Source organism: Vanessa cardui, chromosome 27 (assembly GCF_905220365.1).
Source record: "Vanessa cardui chromosome 27, ilVanCard2.1, whole genome shotgun sequence".
NCBI lineage: Eukaryota > Metazoa > Arthropoda > Insecta > Lepidoptera > Nymphalidae > Vanessa > Vanessa cardui.
In genome coordinates, this window is record NC_061149.1 from 620854 (window position 1) to 639860 (window position 19007).

At 34.8% G+C, this 19007-nt stretch overlaps 1 protein-coding gene across 1 annotated transcript; it reads right to left on the reverse strand.

Annotated features, from left to right (window-relative positions):
* Positions 1 to 1354: 1354 nt before the first annotated feature.
* On the reverse strand, positions 1355 to 18746 carry LOC124541056 (protein ERGIC-53). The gene is made up of 12 exons (XM_047118863.1): positions 18530 to 18746; positions 13967 to 14121; positions 13196 to 13368; positions 11325 to 11440; positions 10461 to 10625; positions 9366 to 9478; positions 8517 to 8645; positions 6623 to 6724; positions 4237 to 4322; positions 3306 to 3446; positions 2532 to 2657; positions 1355 to 1911 (listed from the first exon to the last, which is right to left on the reverse strand). The coding sequence occupies exons 1-12, from the start codon at positions 18690 to 18692 to the stop codon at positions 1875 to 1877; spliced, it is 1506 nt and encodes a 501-aa protein (XP_046974819.1). The 5' UTR covers positions 18693 to 18746; the 3' UTR covers positions 1355 to 1874.
* Positions 18747 to 19007: the final 261 nt, after the last annotated feature.

The following is a 19007-nucleotide window of genomic DNA, read 5'->3' on the forward strand; positions in this document are numbered from 1 at the left end:
ACATGTATAGATAGCGTGAGCTAATTTTTGTCCCCGTGATTATGGGACGACAGCAGCACATAAAACATTGATTATAGTCTCAGTTTGAAGACAGATGTGCAGAATATTAAAGAGGATTTTTGATTGCAATTTTCTCAATATTACAAATTTTACTGTTTAACAAAGAATCTATATTTATATTATAAATGTGAAAGTAACTGTCTGTCTGTAGATCTTTCACGACCAAACCGCTGAACCGAATTTGATGAAATTTGTTATGAAGCAAACTTTAACTCCAATAAAGGACATAGGTTTACTACATTTTTTGCCTCTTACCACCAACACTCTAAAACGCAATTAGATAACTAGTCATGAATAAGGATTGCAAATAAAACACCAAACTGTGACAAATAATAAAATTTACTAAAAGAAAAATATAAATATTTAATTATGTACAGATATATCACCCTTTCCTCAGTCACGCTGGTAAAAAAAACGAATCTCATCTCACACTACTTACGTACATACATAACTTTTTATATATATATAATAAAAATTCACTTTACATTTTTGATCATAATCATTGAAATATACGAGTTTTCGAAAGTAATTACATAAACTCGAGAAAATTTCGAGCACAAGATGCCATTAAACGATAATTAAAATAATACAACATACATTGCTTCATATGAAACAAATAACATAAATGCCAATTTCACACAACCAGACTTACAACAAAAAAAATATATTCTGACATAAAATAACACTCAAGTATTACGAATGCATCTTATCGATTACATCTGAGTTATGATGATGATTATGATGTCAGGTGTACGGAATAGTGTTGTAGAAGTTTTATTTGAAAGTAATAAAGTAACAGCCCGTAAATTTCCCACTGCTGGGCCCCCTCTCCTAATAACGAAAGGGATTGGAACATATTCCACCACGCTATTCCAATGTGTGTGGAATGCACATGTGGCAGAATTTCGATGAAATTAGACACATGCTGGTTTCCTCACAATGTTAAGATGAGATGAATTATAAACACAAATTAAGCACATATATATATATATATATATAGTGGTGAGTGGTGATTTTTCAAAGCGTAGCAACCTAATAATAATACTAGCTGTACTGTAAATTTATAAAACAGAAACTTCCAACACCAGTTTTATCCCCTTAGGGAGTTATATAAATTCTTAGAGTTTGTCTACACCCTAGAAAACTAGACAAATCTTAATTTTGTTAGTGTTACAGTTAATTATTTAATTTACAACATCCACGGGCTTACAACCGTGCCTTTATTTGGTATTTTAGCGTTTTATATTTACACATAACATCAGCAGATTTTCGCTGGACTTCGAGCTCGCCTTTCTCTTGGAAGAAAGATTTAATGATTAATCAATTATGTACTAAAAACTCGCCATATCCTCTGGTATAACTTTAATGTTTATTATTAAACATTTATTATATGTAATTTACTTTAAAACAAATATATACTCCCAAAAATCTGCATTTGTTACACTTGAGAGTTACTCAGTCACTATAATCAACAATTACACTTCTTAATTTCTAAACATCAAGAAAAATAATTCAAATTACATCATACATAAGTGTCTGTAAATATATAATTAGTACATAAAAAATATTTTGTGCAATTCTATACAGTCGACAAAAAAATAACCAAAAAAAAACAAATTAAAAAGAAAAAACATTATACATATTAATATATTACACTAATATATTTGATTAACTAAAATCTTTTAGCTATAAACTATTTATTTTTTTAATATTATGAACATTTTTCGATACATACAAGCTAAAGTGGACCTTATGGCTTTGTTAATAGATCTCAAATTCACAAGTAAAGTACGTAAGTAGGTACACACACACACTTAGAAGAATTTCTTAGCTTGTGCCTCCTTTCTTTCCCTGAAAAAAATAAATAATTAAATTACTATGGATATAACATGAGTTTTTTTTTAAATGTTGAAAAATAGTAACTACTGAGTTTCTTGTCGGTTCTTCTCGGTAGAATTTACTTTCCGAACCGGTGGTAGCTTCACTTAACATAGTTGTTAAATAACGATTCAAAGGTTTTTTTTTTATGGTATAGGTTGGTGGACGAGCAGATGGGCCACCTGATGGTAAGTGGTCACCATCACCCATAGACAATGACGCTGTAAGAAATATTAACTATTCCTTACATCGTCAATGTGCCACCAACCTTGGGAACTAAGATGTTATGTCCCTCGTGCCTGTAGTTACACTGGCTCACTCACCCTTCAGACCGGAACACAACAATACTGAGTACTGTTATTTAGCGGTAGAATAACTGATGAGTGGGTGGTACCTACCCAGACGGGCTTGCACAAAGCCCTACCACCAAGTAAATAATACCACCTATGTGCTTGTATAAGCCTACTTGAATAAAGTATATTTTGATTTTGATTTAAGCCCACCTGTGTAGGTACCACCCACTCATCAGATATCTACCCACCAAGCTTACCAAATTTCTTTGAAAATGCCCACCATTGTTAATGTATACTCACTTATACAGTCCGTAGAGGAACATTACAAGTAGCTGGCAGGTGATCACCACTAGCAGCGTCGTGGTGGACACGCACGACACCGACGGACACATCGGCTGGGCCACCACTGGTGGCGCTGCAGCCATCCTGAACAAGACATTCATTATTAGATATCAATCTAAGAAAAGTCAATACATTCTAATTTTCAATGCCACTATCAACTGTGATATATTATGCTGTATTATAAAAAAATGTATTTTAATTTATTATTCATTTATTTCTAGTACATGTTACTAAAATCCTCTAAAAAGTTACTCCTAAAATACCGACGACAATTTAGGTAACATTTGAGACGTCACAAAAGTCTTATCAAAATCGGTCCAGCCGAAGTTCAGGTACGTACGTACAGATTTATTGGGTAATATCGCACTTGGTCGGGATTCCCAAATACCCACTAATCTTGAAGAGGGATAATAAGCGGCATGCCCCGGCTTCGCATAGGAGCAATGCTAATACATAAATATACTACATATCTTACAAAGTTCACAGTTTTTCAGTCGTTAGACCAAACCGCTACGTCTTAGGACATCATTTTAGAAACCACAATTATCTGTGTTTCTGTAGTATATCGTGCGTGTATTTTGCATAGAAACCTTGCTCTTAAATCAATATATTAAAAACAAAAACCGCATCAAAATCCATAGGATAATTTGAAAAATCTAAGCATGCGTAGGGTCAGGCAGTGGTAGATGACTTTGTTTTATACTATGTTATTATAAAAGAGATATATCTCACCTCTGCGCGACGCTCGCAACATGCGCCTTGACCTGGTTGAGTCCATCCCGCATCTCGTTGAGCAGCTGCGGGCTTGGAGCCGCGCCCGCCCCGCCAGCCAGCAGCGAGTCGGACTTACGTGACACTTCGATCATGAAACCCCTGTCGACAATCACGTTTTATATCTATATTATTAATTTAAAAAAACCGTTTGGTCTATTGATAGATTATAAGGTCCCAGGTTCGAATCTTGGATCTGACATAAAAAATATATCAGTAGCAAGTTCATAAAAATATATATTTTATTCTTATTAAAACCATCTAATATTTCAAACAAGTACTAAATGTAGGGAATTCAGATAGCAAGCATCTTTATTAGGTATCAACATACCAATTAAAATTTTAATAGACTATTAAGACTAAATTAATTAATAAGTCGTATTATTCCTTAAAGGAGTACATTAAAAAAAAACGCCTGTAGTTAGGATCGGGTTCCATCACAGGACACTAATTACTGTAAACAACAGCATTGTAAATCTGTTTATATGAAAAGAGCAACTATGCGAGTTTCTTGCCGTTTCTTCTCGCTAGAAGCTGCTTGCCGAAGCGGTGGTAGCATTTAATTGTTGACGATTAAAAACGATTCCTTATGAACAATGATGTTCTAGTAAACAGATATATTATTAACGCGCAAAAAGTGAAGACTAGAAAACGTCCCAATTGGGACGTTTGCCTTTAGTCGTTTTACGTAGTATTTAAAACATCTAGTTATCCCTTTTACTTATTGTTTTTATCAAGCTATCCTTTTTACTTGTAACGAAATGTAAAATAAACGGTCCCCGGCGCGGCACACTTTTTTCTGTTGTCTAGTATGGGTATAACATATCTGTTTATAAGAATATCATTGCTTGTAAAGTTTACTTGCGTAAAATTTATTTGATCAACTACTTACTTTAACTCGGCAATAGTGTTGATCATAATCTGGTTGTTGGTCGCCATCATTTCCCAATCCTGCCTTGTGATCGGTAGAGCTGGCATCTGGAAAATTAAAGAATTTGCTTAAGATTTATACAACAACAGCCTGTAAATTCTCAATGCTGGGCTAAAGGCCTCTCCGTTTGAGGAGAAGGTTTGGAACATATTCCACCACGCTGTTCCAATGCGGGTTGCTGGAATGCACGTGTGGCAGAATTTCTATGAAATTTGTCACATGCAGGTTTCCTCACGATGTTTTCCTTCACCGCTGAGCACGAGATGAATTATAAACACAAATTAAGCACATTAAAATTCAGTGGTACTTGCCTGGGTTTGAACCCGCAATCATCGGTTAAGATGCACGCGTTCTAACCACTGGGCCATCTCGACTCGACTTATATATTCTATGTTACTTGCTAACAGTACTACTGTATTATACACTACACACTATTTAATTAAAAATTTTTTGTTTATGGTATCGCATAGGAGACGCCCTTAGGACGAATCGAATATAACTCTCGAGCTTGAAAGGGTTCAAACTTGAAGGCTGAGTCCAGTACTCGCCCTAACGCTGAGGCTGTAAAAGCGAGTAGGGTCAACAGCACAATTACACACACAAAAAATAAAAAAAAAAATTTGTGGTAGAGCTTTATACAAGCTAATTGAATATTATATTGCAGTACAGCAATACTCAGTATTGTTGTGTTCCAGTTTGAAGAGTGAGCGCGCCAGAGGATCCGCACAAGGGACATCACCTCTAAATTCTCAACTCTATAATTCTATACTAATATTATAAATGTGCAGAGCCGAGATGGCCTAGTGGTTGCGGGTTCAAACCCAGGGAAGCACACTGCCTGTTTTAAACCTGCATGTGTCAAATTTCATTGAAATTCCGCCACATGTGCATTCCCCAACCCGCATTGGAACAGTGTGGTGGAATATCTTCCAAACCTTTTCAAAAGGGAGAGGAAGCCTTAGCGAGGCAGTGAAAATTTAAAGGCTGTTGTTGTTTGTTGTTATAAATGTGATAGGATCACAGTATTTTTCCTTCGGGCTTAACTCAGAACTGATTTAGATAAAATTTGGTGTGTAATTTGAGTCCCGGAGAGGAACAAATGCTTTTCAATCAACCCCTTGAGGGGGTAAAAAAGATAATGACGTTTGACAATGGTAAAGATTTTTAAATAGTATTACATAAAAGATATATTGTTTTTGAATGTTACGCACTGCGCGCACTAGTGACTTTTGTCACTAGTGCGCGCATTTTGGGGTGACATTTGTGTCTGTATCTGTACATATTCACGGACTTGACAAGAGTGACGAAACAGTCACCGTGACAAAAGTTACCAGTGCGCGCTAGTTCTTACATAGATACAACAATGTATATATGTAAAACGCTCTAATGAGATCAGACCTTATGATATTAAAATTAAAATAAACTTTATTCGAGTGGGCTTTTAGAAGCACTTTTGAATATTTGACGACCTCCATGGACGAGTGGTGTGTACACCGGTTTTCATGGGTACGCCACTCTGAGGTCCCGGGTTCGATTTCCGGCCGAGTCGATGTAGATTACCATTGGTTTTCTATGTTGTCTTGGGTCTGGGTGTTTGTGGTACCGTCGTTACTTCTGATTGTCCATAGCACAAGTGCTTCAGCTACTTACATTGGGATCAGAGTAATGTATGTGATGTTGTCTCATATTTATTTATTATTATTATTATTTATTTATCTCATATTGTTAGGATCATGTATAATGTATAAAAGTCGAAGCATTGCATATGTAAGATAGTGTTTATCAAGTGCGTCACAGTCCGTATAATTGTACCGTCTCGTTAATAAATCGTGAAACAGTTAGTGACTTTCATTATCCTCTACACAAGCCCAGCAATATATTTTTAAATAGTATTACATAAAGGATATATTGTTTTTGAATGTTACATAGATATGACAATGTATATATGTAAAATGGTACACTCATGGTACACACATAATAGGATAAGATCTAATTGTTGGAATAATACAAAAACTCTCCTCACAATCAATACTTTATCTCTCCTGAAGTGGTTCACAATCAAAAATGATACAAAATTAATTATTTTGCTTGATCCTGCCAATTTGACGATTAGAGTAGGAATGACCATTTCTAGGCTTACTCCTAGTATTTAATGTTTACACGCCCCTCCTCCGACTGTAGCGACATCCGGTTTCGATCCATTTTAAAAAACCAATTTAGTCAAAACCGGATGTTGACAATCAAAGTAAATTGTAACAACTATTTAAATCGAATTAGTTATGCTGATAATACTTTAATACAATAAAATATGATCATGCTACCATAATGATATGTCGACTAAACCCACCTGTGGGACCTGTCCGGGTTGCGTGGGCTGCAGCGGCTGCCCCTGCGAGTGGCTGTACACCGCTGTCAACATCGATAGCGAGTTCATCTGCTTCCCGATAACCTGAAAACATTTCACTAGTTGTTATATTGAATTTTATTATTTATGGAGGCATGTTTTTGTTTTTATGGAATAGGTTGGCGGACGAGCATATGGGTCACCTGATGGTAAGTGGTCACCATCACCCATAGACAATGAAGCTGTAAGAAATATTAACTATTTCTTACATCGTCAATGCGCCATCAACTGGGAACTATGATGATATGTGCCTTGTGCCTGTAGTCACACTGGCTCACTCACCCTTCAGACCGGAACACAACAATACTGAGTACTGTTGTTTGGCGGTAGAATAACTGATGAGTGGGTGGTACCTACCCAGACGGGCTTGCACAAAGCCCTACCACAAAGTGCATATTATGACAATTTAATTGCTTGCTAGAACATAGGTAGAATCTACAATATATATAATCTTATAGCTCTCATAATGTTCTCAATGGATATTCTCTATAAAAACAACATAAATATATGTGAAGTTGGCTAAAGAGCACAGTATTGAGCAGGCTCTTTTCTTTTTTGATATAATAATGAAACCATTTAATTATCAACCAATTGCACTAACGCCAATCTATACTAATATTATAAGTCGGATCAAAAGCGACATCAGTACGATCGTCAGACATCATAGGGGCGTATTACGGGCGATCGAGTAAAGAGGAAACCGCGAATATAGGAACACGTTTATTTTACGTTTAAAGTATTTAATACACTTAGTAGGAATTCAGTATCACATTGGGCAACGAAGCGAATGACAGTTCCTAGGATGGAGGTATAGTAAGACACAAATTAGATGTAGCATCGGAAAATGCAATGGAATGAAAATAAAACCGATTACTGCCGATTTACACAACCAATAGAAACAGCTCCCTATCGCGCCATTCGACGCTATACGTCGCTATAGATTCACGCGGCAAAGAAAACAAGTGCATGTAAATCGACGCGTCAAATTGACGAATATATTAGGTCATATGATATTACGAGTTATTACGTTTATGTAAAGATCATATTCGCATGAGAAATAAATATTGATAATTTGGGACAGCGTACTCGATTCGGATGTGATCGGTTTTACGAATTTTGCCGATGCGACATCTAAGTTGTGTCGTACTATACTTGATCTTCACGAGAGCGGAATCGTGAGTGAGTCGTCTCATAGCGCGGAGTTAGTCGCGTCGTGACGTCACGACAGTGCTGCAGCCTCGCGGGAATCTCCGACATATATATGTTACAGTAACTGTCTGTCTGTCGCTGTTTCACTACCAAAGAAATGAACCGAAATTGTCGACCATTTTTCATTTTATTTTTCAAAAACTAACGAAAATAATTGAATGAATGAAATGAATGAAATATACTTTATTGTACACCAAGGAAAGTACATAAAATTTTAAAACAGAAAAAAAAAAACAATGTTATAGAGTATACAATCGGCGGCCTTATCGCTAGAAGAGCAATCTCTTCCAGGCAACCGGTTGGCATAGGACATTATAACAAATAAATAAATTTAGGGCGGAGGTGTACTATAATACAAACATAATAAAGTAGTAAAAATAATACATACATATATAATGAGAAAATACACACATAACTAGTAGGAAAAACATACACACAATTTTAAAATAAATGAGGATTGGAGGAGAAAGGTAAGGGATGAAAATACGATTTCAAGTATCAATATAATATTCGAAAATGCGACGTTTAAATATTTCAAGAGATATAATTAATAAATGTATAATCCCTCAGGCATTACGAAAATTCTTTATTTATTAATATGAATATATAAGAGACTACATTGACATACCTCGTCAACTTTCTTGTGTAGATCTCGCATTACATCCTGTATCTGTCCTAATCCCTGGAAGATCTGACGCAGTTCCCTCTGGCCGTCCGATTCGAACCAATCATCGAACTCTCCGTCCTTGTCACGCACCTGAAGATAGAAAGAGACAGATATATATCAATCAGCCACAGCTTGAATTATACCTCTAAACGTAGAAAGATAAAACATTATTGAGATAATGTTGTGGAATACAATATGTTGCAGATTAAAACCCTTCAATTCATGACAGTCAGCCATTAGCCGCGATGGCCCAGTGGTTAGAACGCGTGCATCTTAACCGATGATTAAGAGTTCAAGGAAATCACCACTGAGTATTTATGTGCTTAATTTGTGTTTATAATTCATCTCTTGCTCGGCGGTGAAGGAAATCTGTATGTGTCTAATCAAATGAAAATCTGCCATACGTTATCCACCAAACCGCATTAGAGCGGCGTGTTGGAATATGCTCCAATCCCTCTCCTAAACCGCTATTAATATTGTTGATATTATAAAGCCATAAAACTTCCTTATGTAATTGATCTATATAATTTGATTCATCTAAAATTCTGCAATGATTCTCACATCAAAGGAAACCTGCATATCTTGGATCAATGAACCACATTTTTATCCTCCAAAATGGCTCAACGTGGAACAAAGATTCAAATCATCTCCTCCAAAAGGCAAAAGGCCTTTGACCAATAGTTGAACAATAAATTATTCATACTAGACAATAAGCTCAACGTGGAACAAAGATTCTAAAGGCAAAAGGCCTTTGACCAATAGTTGAACAATAAGTTATTCGTACTAGACAATAAGTGTAATTAAACTTACTTCATCAGGATGTTCCTTCCTGTACTCTTCCTTCTGTTGTTCCAGTTTCTGTTGGTACTGCTGATACTCCTGGGACAGTTTCTGTTGCTCATCATTGCTGATCTGCTGACCACCTGCAATCACAACCAAGCAACGACTTACATTCATCCTACTACTATTATAAAGGCGAAAGTTTGGATGTATGGATGTTTGTTACTCTTCCACGTAAAAACTACTGAATGGATTTGAATGAAACTTTACCACAACATAGCTTATACATCAGAATAACACATAGGCTACAATTTTTGAGGTTTCTAATGTGAGGTCGTAAAAAAAACACATTTTTTGCGCTTACATTGCAAACACTGACTGAATCCTACAAGATAGATCAAAACAATGTACTACAGTATTGTACAACTTAAAAAGGTCTACAAAAAAGTCCGTGATGGTATATGTTATCTCTTAGGAATAACCCACAATAACCATTTTTTATCCTTTACTTTGTACGAGTAATAATGGCTTATTTACGAAGCGATTTTAAGCGATTACTAGACTAGACGGGACGAACCTGAAGTCCACGCGAACGAAGTTAGTTTCATAATAAATCCTCAAAAACAGACTTTCATAGACAATTTAACTATGCAAGAAAAATTATAACATATGATTGACATATATGCCTATATAAGTCCAAATGAATGAAACAGTAGGGTTAGAAGTACTTATATATCATATCTCTTCCTTGGTGGTAGGGCTTTGTGCAAGCCCGTCTGGGTAGGTACCACCCACTCATCAGTTATTCTACCGCCAAATAACAGTACTCAGTATTGTTGTGTTCCGGTCTGAAGGGTGAGTGAGCCAGTGTAACTACAGGCACAAGGGACATAGCATCTTAGTTCCCAAGGTTGGTGGCGCATTGACGATGTAAGGAAGAGTTAATATTTCTTACAGCATCATTGTCTATGGGTGATGGTGACCACTTACCATCAGGTACCATTAAAAAAAATCTAGGACCTTCACATGATGGCGTATAATAAGTGGGGGGGGATTAGTAAGTTTACTTAGTCCAAAATGGACTTAGCTTGTCATAAACCATTTAATGTTAGAGGCAGTACTCACCGGCCTGTTGGGTGGAGTACAGGGAGGATGTGAGGAGGTGTATGACGTCATGGTCATCAGCCAGGCCTCCTGTGGCGGCCGACAGACCGAAGTACCCTCCGCGGGGGAGCACCACGTTTTCCGCGCGGAAACACAGTTCATAGTCTGCCTCGTTGTTGGTGAGACCTGAAATTACATCATTACATAGTATAAAACAAAGTCGCTTAACGCTGTCTGTCCCTATGTATGCTTAGATCTTCAAAATCACGCTACGGATTTTGATGCGGTTTTCTTTAATAGATAGATTGCTTCAAGAGGAATGTTTATTTGTGTAATACATGAACAATATAGTACCGAAACACTGATCATTTATGAGGTTATAAAGTATATCCATTATCAAATCCAGCACTTTTAAATATACTTTGTATTTAGTATAGATCAATATGGCCCTTTGAAGTGTGCAATTTTAATGAATATTTTCGAAGGTAAAAAAAATAAATAAATATAAATATGAGACAACATCACATACATTACTCTGATCCCAATGTAAGTAGCTAAAGCACTTGTGTTGTGGAAATCAGAAGTAACGACGGTACCACAAACACCCAGACCCAAGACAACATAGAAAGCTAATGGTAATCTACATCGACTCGGCCGGGAATCGAACCCGAGACCTCAGAGTGGCGTACCCATGAAAACCGGTGTACACACCACTCGACCATGGAGGTCGTCAAATTCGTCGAAGGTATTACCGATTTACCATTTATAAAACAGTTAACATTGTAAATAGTATATTCGATAGTAAATAATATATTAAAGTATAAAGATATCGTTATTAATATTGTTGGTATCCAGTGCTAATCCAAGAACCCACCACTTACTTACCATTGTGGAAATAAACCGTGAGGGTGTTCAAGTAATATTCAACGCGAGCGCGAGTTGGGAACGGCTTGTTACGGAAGTCTCGCAGACAGCCGGAGAGAAGCTGAGTGGTACCATCACTGAAACAAGTTGATCATTTACATACCATATATATGAGCTGAGATGGTCCAGTGGTTAGAGCGTGTGCATCTTAACCGATGATTGCGGGTTCAAACCCATGCAAGCACCACTATATATATGTGCTTAATTTGTGTTTATAATTCATCTTGTGCGCAGCGGTGAAGGAAAACATCGTGAGGAAACCTGCATGTGTCTAATTTCATCGAAATTCTGTCACATGTGCATTCCACCAACCCGCATTGGAACAGCGTGGTGGAATATGTTCCAAACCCTCTCCTTAATGACAGAGGAGGCCTTAGCCCAGCAGTGGGTAATTAACAGGCTGTTACTTTACTTTACTTTTTTACTTTACCATATATTAAAGTTAATTTATTTTATTTATTAATATTTTTTGTATTTATGTATTTGCTATATTTATTGAGTTGTATTCGTTATTATTTCATAATGTAATGTTTTTACTGCACCACCATATCGCCGTCTTCCATACACATTATCCTTCTAACCCAAAGGTTGTCTGGAAGAAATGGCTTATAAGCCATAAGACCGCCTTTTGCTTGGCCAATTTTGTTTGAAAGAAAATATATTTTGTGTCTTTATGTATATTTGGTGTGCAATAAAGTGTTAAATAAATAAAGACTGGAGTACATCACAAGATATGGTTGGTATGATGTCAATGGAACTCATAAGCAATGTCGGCCATATTTTGTCATAGACTCTCTCAGCCACCGGCTTTCTCTGGCGTATGTGTCTGTATGGTGTCTTTACTGTATAATTAATGACTACTTGTATACTAGTAGTCACCCGCTTTGCTTATTGACCCGGATAAGAATAGGACCTCCCCAACTCTACCCCTGGGTTTCGTAAGATGTAACTAAGGGTATATATTAAGGACCAGTGCATATCACCTGCACTTTGGGCTACCAAAACGATGGCGGGTAAACCACGATAGCATTCCTAACAAGGGTTAGTGTCAGGCAGGCAGCCTGGACAATAAAAATCCATGATGATATTGAAGACTGAAGTAGGGTACAAGATATGGTTGGTGTTAATTAAACAAACAATGACGGCACTATCCTATACCCTCAAAGCCATTTTCAACCACCGGTTATCTCTTGCGTATGAGTCTGTATGGTGTCTTTACTGTATAATTAATTACTACATGTATACTAGTTTTTGCCGCTTTGCTCATGTTTTAGGATGTTGGTTGTCATGTGTTAGACAAAAAAGTAGTTGTGATTTCTTGGAGTTCAAATTTGTCATACCAAATTTCATCAAAATTGGTTCAGCGGTTTGAACGTGAAAGAGCGACAGATAGACACTGTCACATTTATAATATTAGAATAGATAAATAACTCAATATAATGTTAGCATATTTATTTTAATATGATCATATTTTATTGTTTTAATGTATTAAAGTATTACCAAATTCGATTTAAATAGTTGTTACAATTTACGTTGATTGTCAACATCCGGTTTTGACTAAACTAAATTGTTTTTTGAAATAAATCAAAACCGGATGTTGCTACAGTCGGAGGAGGGGCGTGTAAACATTAAATACTAGGAGTAAGCCTAGAAATGGTCATTCCTACTTTAATCGTCGAATTGGAAGGATCGAGAAAAATAATCATTCTTGTATCAGTTTTGATTGTGACCACTTCAGGAGAGATAAATTTTTGATTGTGAGGAGAGTTTTTGTACTATTCCAACAATAAAAGGGTCACAATTAGATAAAATTAAGAAGAAAATCGCCCTACCTCTTGTGGTCGAAATTCTTGGTGCCATCGTTGAGCACAGCCATGATGTAGGGGTTGTTGTGTTTGTTGTCGTTGTCAAACGAATCGAAGATGACAGCGAGACCGTTCCACCGGTCCGACGAACCGAACACCTCGCCGTTGTAGTCGCCCCGTTGCGTCGTGTACCAGAAAGCCTGTATAATGGTAACAAATTAAAAGATAGTTTGGCATTTTGGCAAACTTTGGCCTATGTCCGGCAGTGTACGAATATGGGCCTGATGATTGGCATTTTAAAGTCGAAACTGGAAGTATTCAATTCATTGCCATTTTGCTATAGATTACCGGACGGGCATATGAGCCACCTCGTAGTAAGAGGTCACGACCGCCCATAGACAACGGCCTTGTAAGATATGTATATTAACCATTCATTCCATCGTCAATGTGCCACCAACCTTGGGAACTAAGATGTTATGTCCCTTGTGCCTGTAGTTACACTGGCTCACTCACCCTTCAAACCAGAACACTACAATACTAAGTAATATTGTTTGGCGATATAATATTGGATGAGTGGTTGGTACCTACCTAGACGTGCTTGACAAAGCCTTACCACCAAAAAATCAAAGATGATATCTTAAACTTGCATCTAACTCTTACTTACTACCTTAAACACAATTATATTTTGCAGCATCATATATTTTGTCTGCTCAAAACTAGAAGATAATATCCCTGTCTATTATGGATATTTCAATAACAAGGAACCTTTCAAGTGGTAATAGCTGATCATCAACTTACCAAACCATCAGCTCCGATGCGGCCTCGCCCGGTGACCTTGAACATGATATCCACTTCCCACCAGTCAAAGTTGATCGGCTGCTTCGTCCATATCGCGCCCTTCTGGCTCCTGAGAGACGGCGCCAGCCGGACACTCTCGCCGGACGCTATCGCATCTGCAAATCAAACTTTCACTGTAAAAATCTGTATAAATGCTACCGGCTTTAGATATTTCATTGTTTTAATAATTCACAAAACTATATTCTACAAATATGTTTTGGTTACAATATTTATTTTGAATTATACTGTTCTTTTTATAATATAATTCGGAATTAAGTTGTTACATCTGCACTTATAGGCCCCACATCCCTCAAAACTTAACTGCTGTTTGGCAGTTGAATATTTGATGACTGTATGACAGAAAGTCCTATTACATACTACCAAATAAAATTGAAAAGTTCTTTTGAAATCTGTATAAAAATCTCAATTGATCAGAGTCATTTGATATAATCTGGCCCATAAAAGGACTCATTTGCCCAACAGTGAGACATATAAGGGCGAATATTTATAAACAAGACAAATTCATTCTTAAGCAAATACTTACTGGTATACATAATGGGTACAATATTGCAAACACTAAGATACGATTTTAAAATTATCATCAAAAATGCACTGGGTACCACGGAAATGGGTAAAATTTTGTAATATTTGATTGGAGACCAGGATTGGTGACACAAAATAAAAGCTTGTACCATTACCATTGGATTTTTACAAGCCTACTTGGGTAGGTACCAACCACACACGATATATTCTACCGCCAAGCGTACTTAGTACTATTGAGTTCGAGTTTGAAGGGTGAGTCAGTATAACTACAGGCACAAGGGACATAACATTTCAGTAACATTTCTTAGCCAATACAAACCAGAAAATGGTTTAATGGCTTGTAAAATATATTAATGTGTATGTTTTATTATAAAAAGAAATAAATAAATAAAATAAAAATAAAAAAAAGTTCCCAAAGTTACCAAATTTCTTACGACTACGACATCTATAGGCAGTGATGACTATTAAACAATATGTAGACTAAAATAATGGTGAAGTAATGATTCCAACTATTAATTATTTATGAGCTGAGATGGTCCAGTGGTTAGAATGCGTGTATCTTAACCGATGGTTGCGGATTCAAACGCAGGCAAGCACAAATGTATATATGTGCTTAACTTGTGTTTATAATTCATCTCGAGCTCGGCGGTGAAGGAAAACTCATGTGTCTACTTTCATCGAAATTCTGCCACATGTGCATTCCACCAACCCGCATTGGAACAGCGTTGGAATATACTCCAAACCCTCTCCTCAATGGAAGAGGAAGCTTTATCCCAGCAGTGAGAAATTTACAGGCTGTTATTTTACTTTTAATTATTATGAAACAAATGTATACCGATATATGTTAAGTTCAGATAATACAGAGAACATAAATGACGATATAAAATACATTGAATACGAATTAAAGACCTCCTTTTGTAATCTGTTAAAAAAAACTACAGATATAAAAGCAATATTCGTTATCTGACGAATTTATGACGTATTAATCTTTGTAATTTATTAATCTTAAGCCTTTTACTGGCATGTTTGGCGGTTCTGCTCGCGTATAATATCTTAATTGATAAGACGCGCGTTACGCATTCGATTTTTGTATAAGGTCAGATAACTTTTAAACACTAAAACACACACAATAGGCTATTTGACAATGCGAAAATTAAATTGTGAATTATTGTAATCAGTGTATATTATGAGTTTAAAAATGGTTATTTACTAACGAAAGTTGAAAATAATACTTAATTTATTCAAAAATCAATAAATAAAAATGATTTTTTTCAAACGTTTGTCACGTGACACAAAACGCTCCTGATTGGCCGGGCTTACGATGAAGTCTCTTTCTTGTAAACCATGCTTTTCTGATATATGTACCACAGATTAAAATACAGCAAAGTGACGTCACCGAAGCTGTTTGTGTAACTTTTCCTTTATTTTTCCTATTTTTCAACCACCTACCATCTGATCGACAATCTTCCTAACTGTTTCAAATACAAAAAAAATGCCTCATTTACTATTATAGATTTTTTTTTATACAGATGTCACACTAGAGAAAGTACACCATATAATTTTCTATTTGAAAGTAACATTCCCGATAAATCTTACCAAAGAAACAATTGGCATACTTTAATGTGCTGCTAAAGCACTTTTGATTTAAAAACAATTAGTAACATTAACGCTTAATTGATACTTTTATGATTGACAAGCAATTTTTATCTCCAATAGCAAAAACTTACAGTCCATAACAGCTTGCATAATAAAATACAACACATTAAGCATAAAGTGTGCATAATGTACTTAGTCACCGGTATAGATTTGCAGAATTACAAAAAAAGCTACATAATTCTATTTTAAACCTTATCATCTAGTTAATAAAGTTGAATTAATGAAATTATACATTTTATAAAATATGTAACACATTTTTTATTAGCAACAATGTGATAATTTATTTAATCAAGAATTTTATAAATATTGTTACAGGTTAAATGAATTATATAATTCAATAATCATACTCTTAGTATAGTAACCACCATTTTATCAACTGCCTCATTGGTCAAGTGGCTCAGACCTCAAAACCCAGACCTTCAAACTTCAGATTTAACCAATAAAAAACTATTGAGGAACTGCCATTGGTTTTACGTGGAAATAGAAAATCCACTTATGTTCGCACACATAAAATGTATAGGTTTAGCTTAAGAATGATTATAACAAAATAAATATCAATTGAAATTAAGATATTCTTTATTTAAAAAGGCTCATTATAGAACATGTGGCACTGTTGAATTGAGTTACAAGTTTTCACTGATTTGGAAAGTAGAAACTGAACGGAATTGAAAAGAAATTCAGCAGTTACTCTTATCTAATATTCTAATTACAGAGTATGACGGTATGCAACAATTATTTTTTTATATATATCCTGCGTAGAAGTAAATATATATTATGTCTGCCATTGTTTGGTAGTGCTAACTGGATAATTATCTAATTCAAGGGCTGGTTGACTAAGCAGAAGATTACAACTTGATTTATTTTGCATGTATATTGTTTGAGTTATAGAAATATTAATGTATAGTATTTAATTTTAATTCGCACAGCAGTTTTACAGAAATTTTTGTCCATATGATGTTGTAGGTCTTATAAATGTGTCACCTACACAATGAGGTGTTAGATCTTATTATCAATATAAGATGTTATGTTTCTCGTGACTGAAAATACTCCGATGCCGTCAACTTTACAATAGAATACAGCAATTGATGATGATGACTAACTGATGAAGGGACCTACCCAGAAAAATCTGCCACAAGTTGCACATGGCCTTAACAATTGTAAAACTACTATTGTATATAAATAACTTGCATTTTTATTATATTATGATGCATAATTACATTACTTAAGTATCTAATTATCATTAATGTTAAACTGTTATTAATTTGAAATAGAATTAAATGATTAGTTATTAATAATACAGAAAAAATTGGATAGTTTTGTGAGAGTGTGAGATGTATTCAAATCCAGAGACACCGTAATAAAATTAAAAGTAAAAGCATAAAAGGAAACAAAAATAGTTTTATGAGACAAAATAAATGCCATGTTACTAGTTAAGGTTTAATAAATCTGTTTAAAACTAAATAATATTATATGTTGCTCTTAAGATATGAAAGATGTTATAAGTTATATATCTTCTGTAAATACCCTCAAATGAAGGGAATTTGAACCAATAATAAATCTCTTGGCTGCATAACAACCAATTACTGCTTAGCTTAATAATATTATGTGATTTTTTTTCACAGATGATAAAGTAATTTAATAAACATAAATATTGATAAATAAATTATTATTAGGATTATCAAACGGCTTATTGATCAATGAAATAATTGTTAAAAAATATTTAATTAAGTATACATTCTTGAAATAATTATTGTATTAAAACTTTAGTTTTAATCATTGAATGTCCTTGAGTATCTTTATTGAAAGTATGAAGACGTTATGTATTTAAAATCGTACAGGATTTATCAGTTAAAACTTGTTTTATTTCAAATAAATTTTAATTTTCCAACATGGATAAAATTATAGTTTTAAAATAATTACTAAGGTCAATAACTATATTACTTTAATTATTTAAAAGTATATTTAAGATTTAATTCAAAAAACGCTTTAAAAATATAAAAAAAAAATAAAAGAATCATCAAATCCACGAGTGCTGTCGTGGAACCAAAAACGATAAACTGACAACAGCATTTTACTCTCTCACTCTCTTTATAGTTCATATATTGCTATCTCTTTCACACGTGACAAATATGACTGAATAATGACTGACGTGTCTATGTCAGACGCGAAATACCGTAACAACAAGTTATTTTTATTTTAATATGCCTTTTTATAACACAAAAATCATCAATACAATCATGGGACGCACATAAAATACTAATTAACAAGACCAGATATTAACCATAAAGTTGTTACACACATTTATTTTAAGAAAACATCACTTACTTCCTCCGTATTCCCAGAAGGGTACAGATCCATCTTTTTGCGCTAAATACGGCGGTTTAAATGAAAATTTATATTCAAATCTTTTGTGGACTGTCTGAGAATTAGAACTCACTAAACCGCTTAACACTGTGCACAATAATAAAATTAAACCTATAGTAGACATGTCGACAGCGCAGTTGACGACAACCTCGAATAAAAAGTTAAACAGCAACTGTCAAATTATTTGACGTATTGACGATACAAAGTGATTGTGGTGTGGGGATAATATCATAGCGTTTGGTTATTGCTATTTTTATTCTTGATTCAGTTATAATTATTATAAAAAAAAGTTTTTTTACATAAATATAAATATGTATATAAAAAACTTTTTATATATGTATGTTAAATAATAAAACATATGTTAAGTTCAATATAAATTAATATTTTTTATGTATTAAACTCATACCCTGTAGTGGGTATAATAGGTGACAACCTAACT

What these genes read in the sequence shown, in the direction of transcription:
- LOC124541056 (XM_047118863.1), bottom strand. Translation starts at nt 18,692, where the DNA reads ATGTCTACTATAGGTTTAATTTTATTATTGTGCACAGTGTTAAGCGGT. An exon ending in GCATCGGAGCTGATGGTTTG is followed by an intron (nt 13,369 to 13,966) that starts GTAAGTTGATGA and finishes ACCATTATACAG; the next exon opens with GCTTTCTGGTACACGACGCA. An exon ending in CACGGTTTATTTCCACAATG is followed by an intron (nt 10,626 to 11,324) that starts GTAAGTAAGTGG and finishes ATGTAATTTCAG; the next exon opens with GTCTCACCAACAACGAGGCA.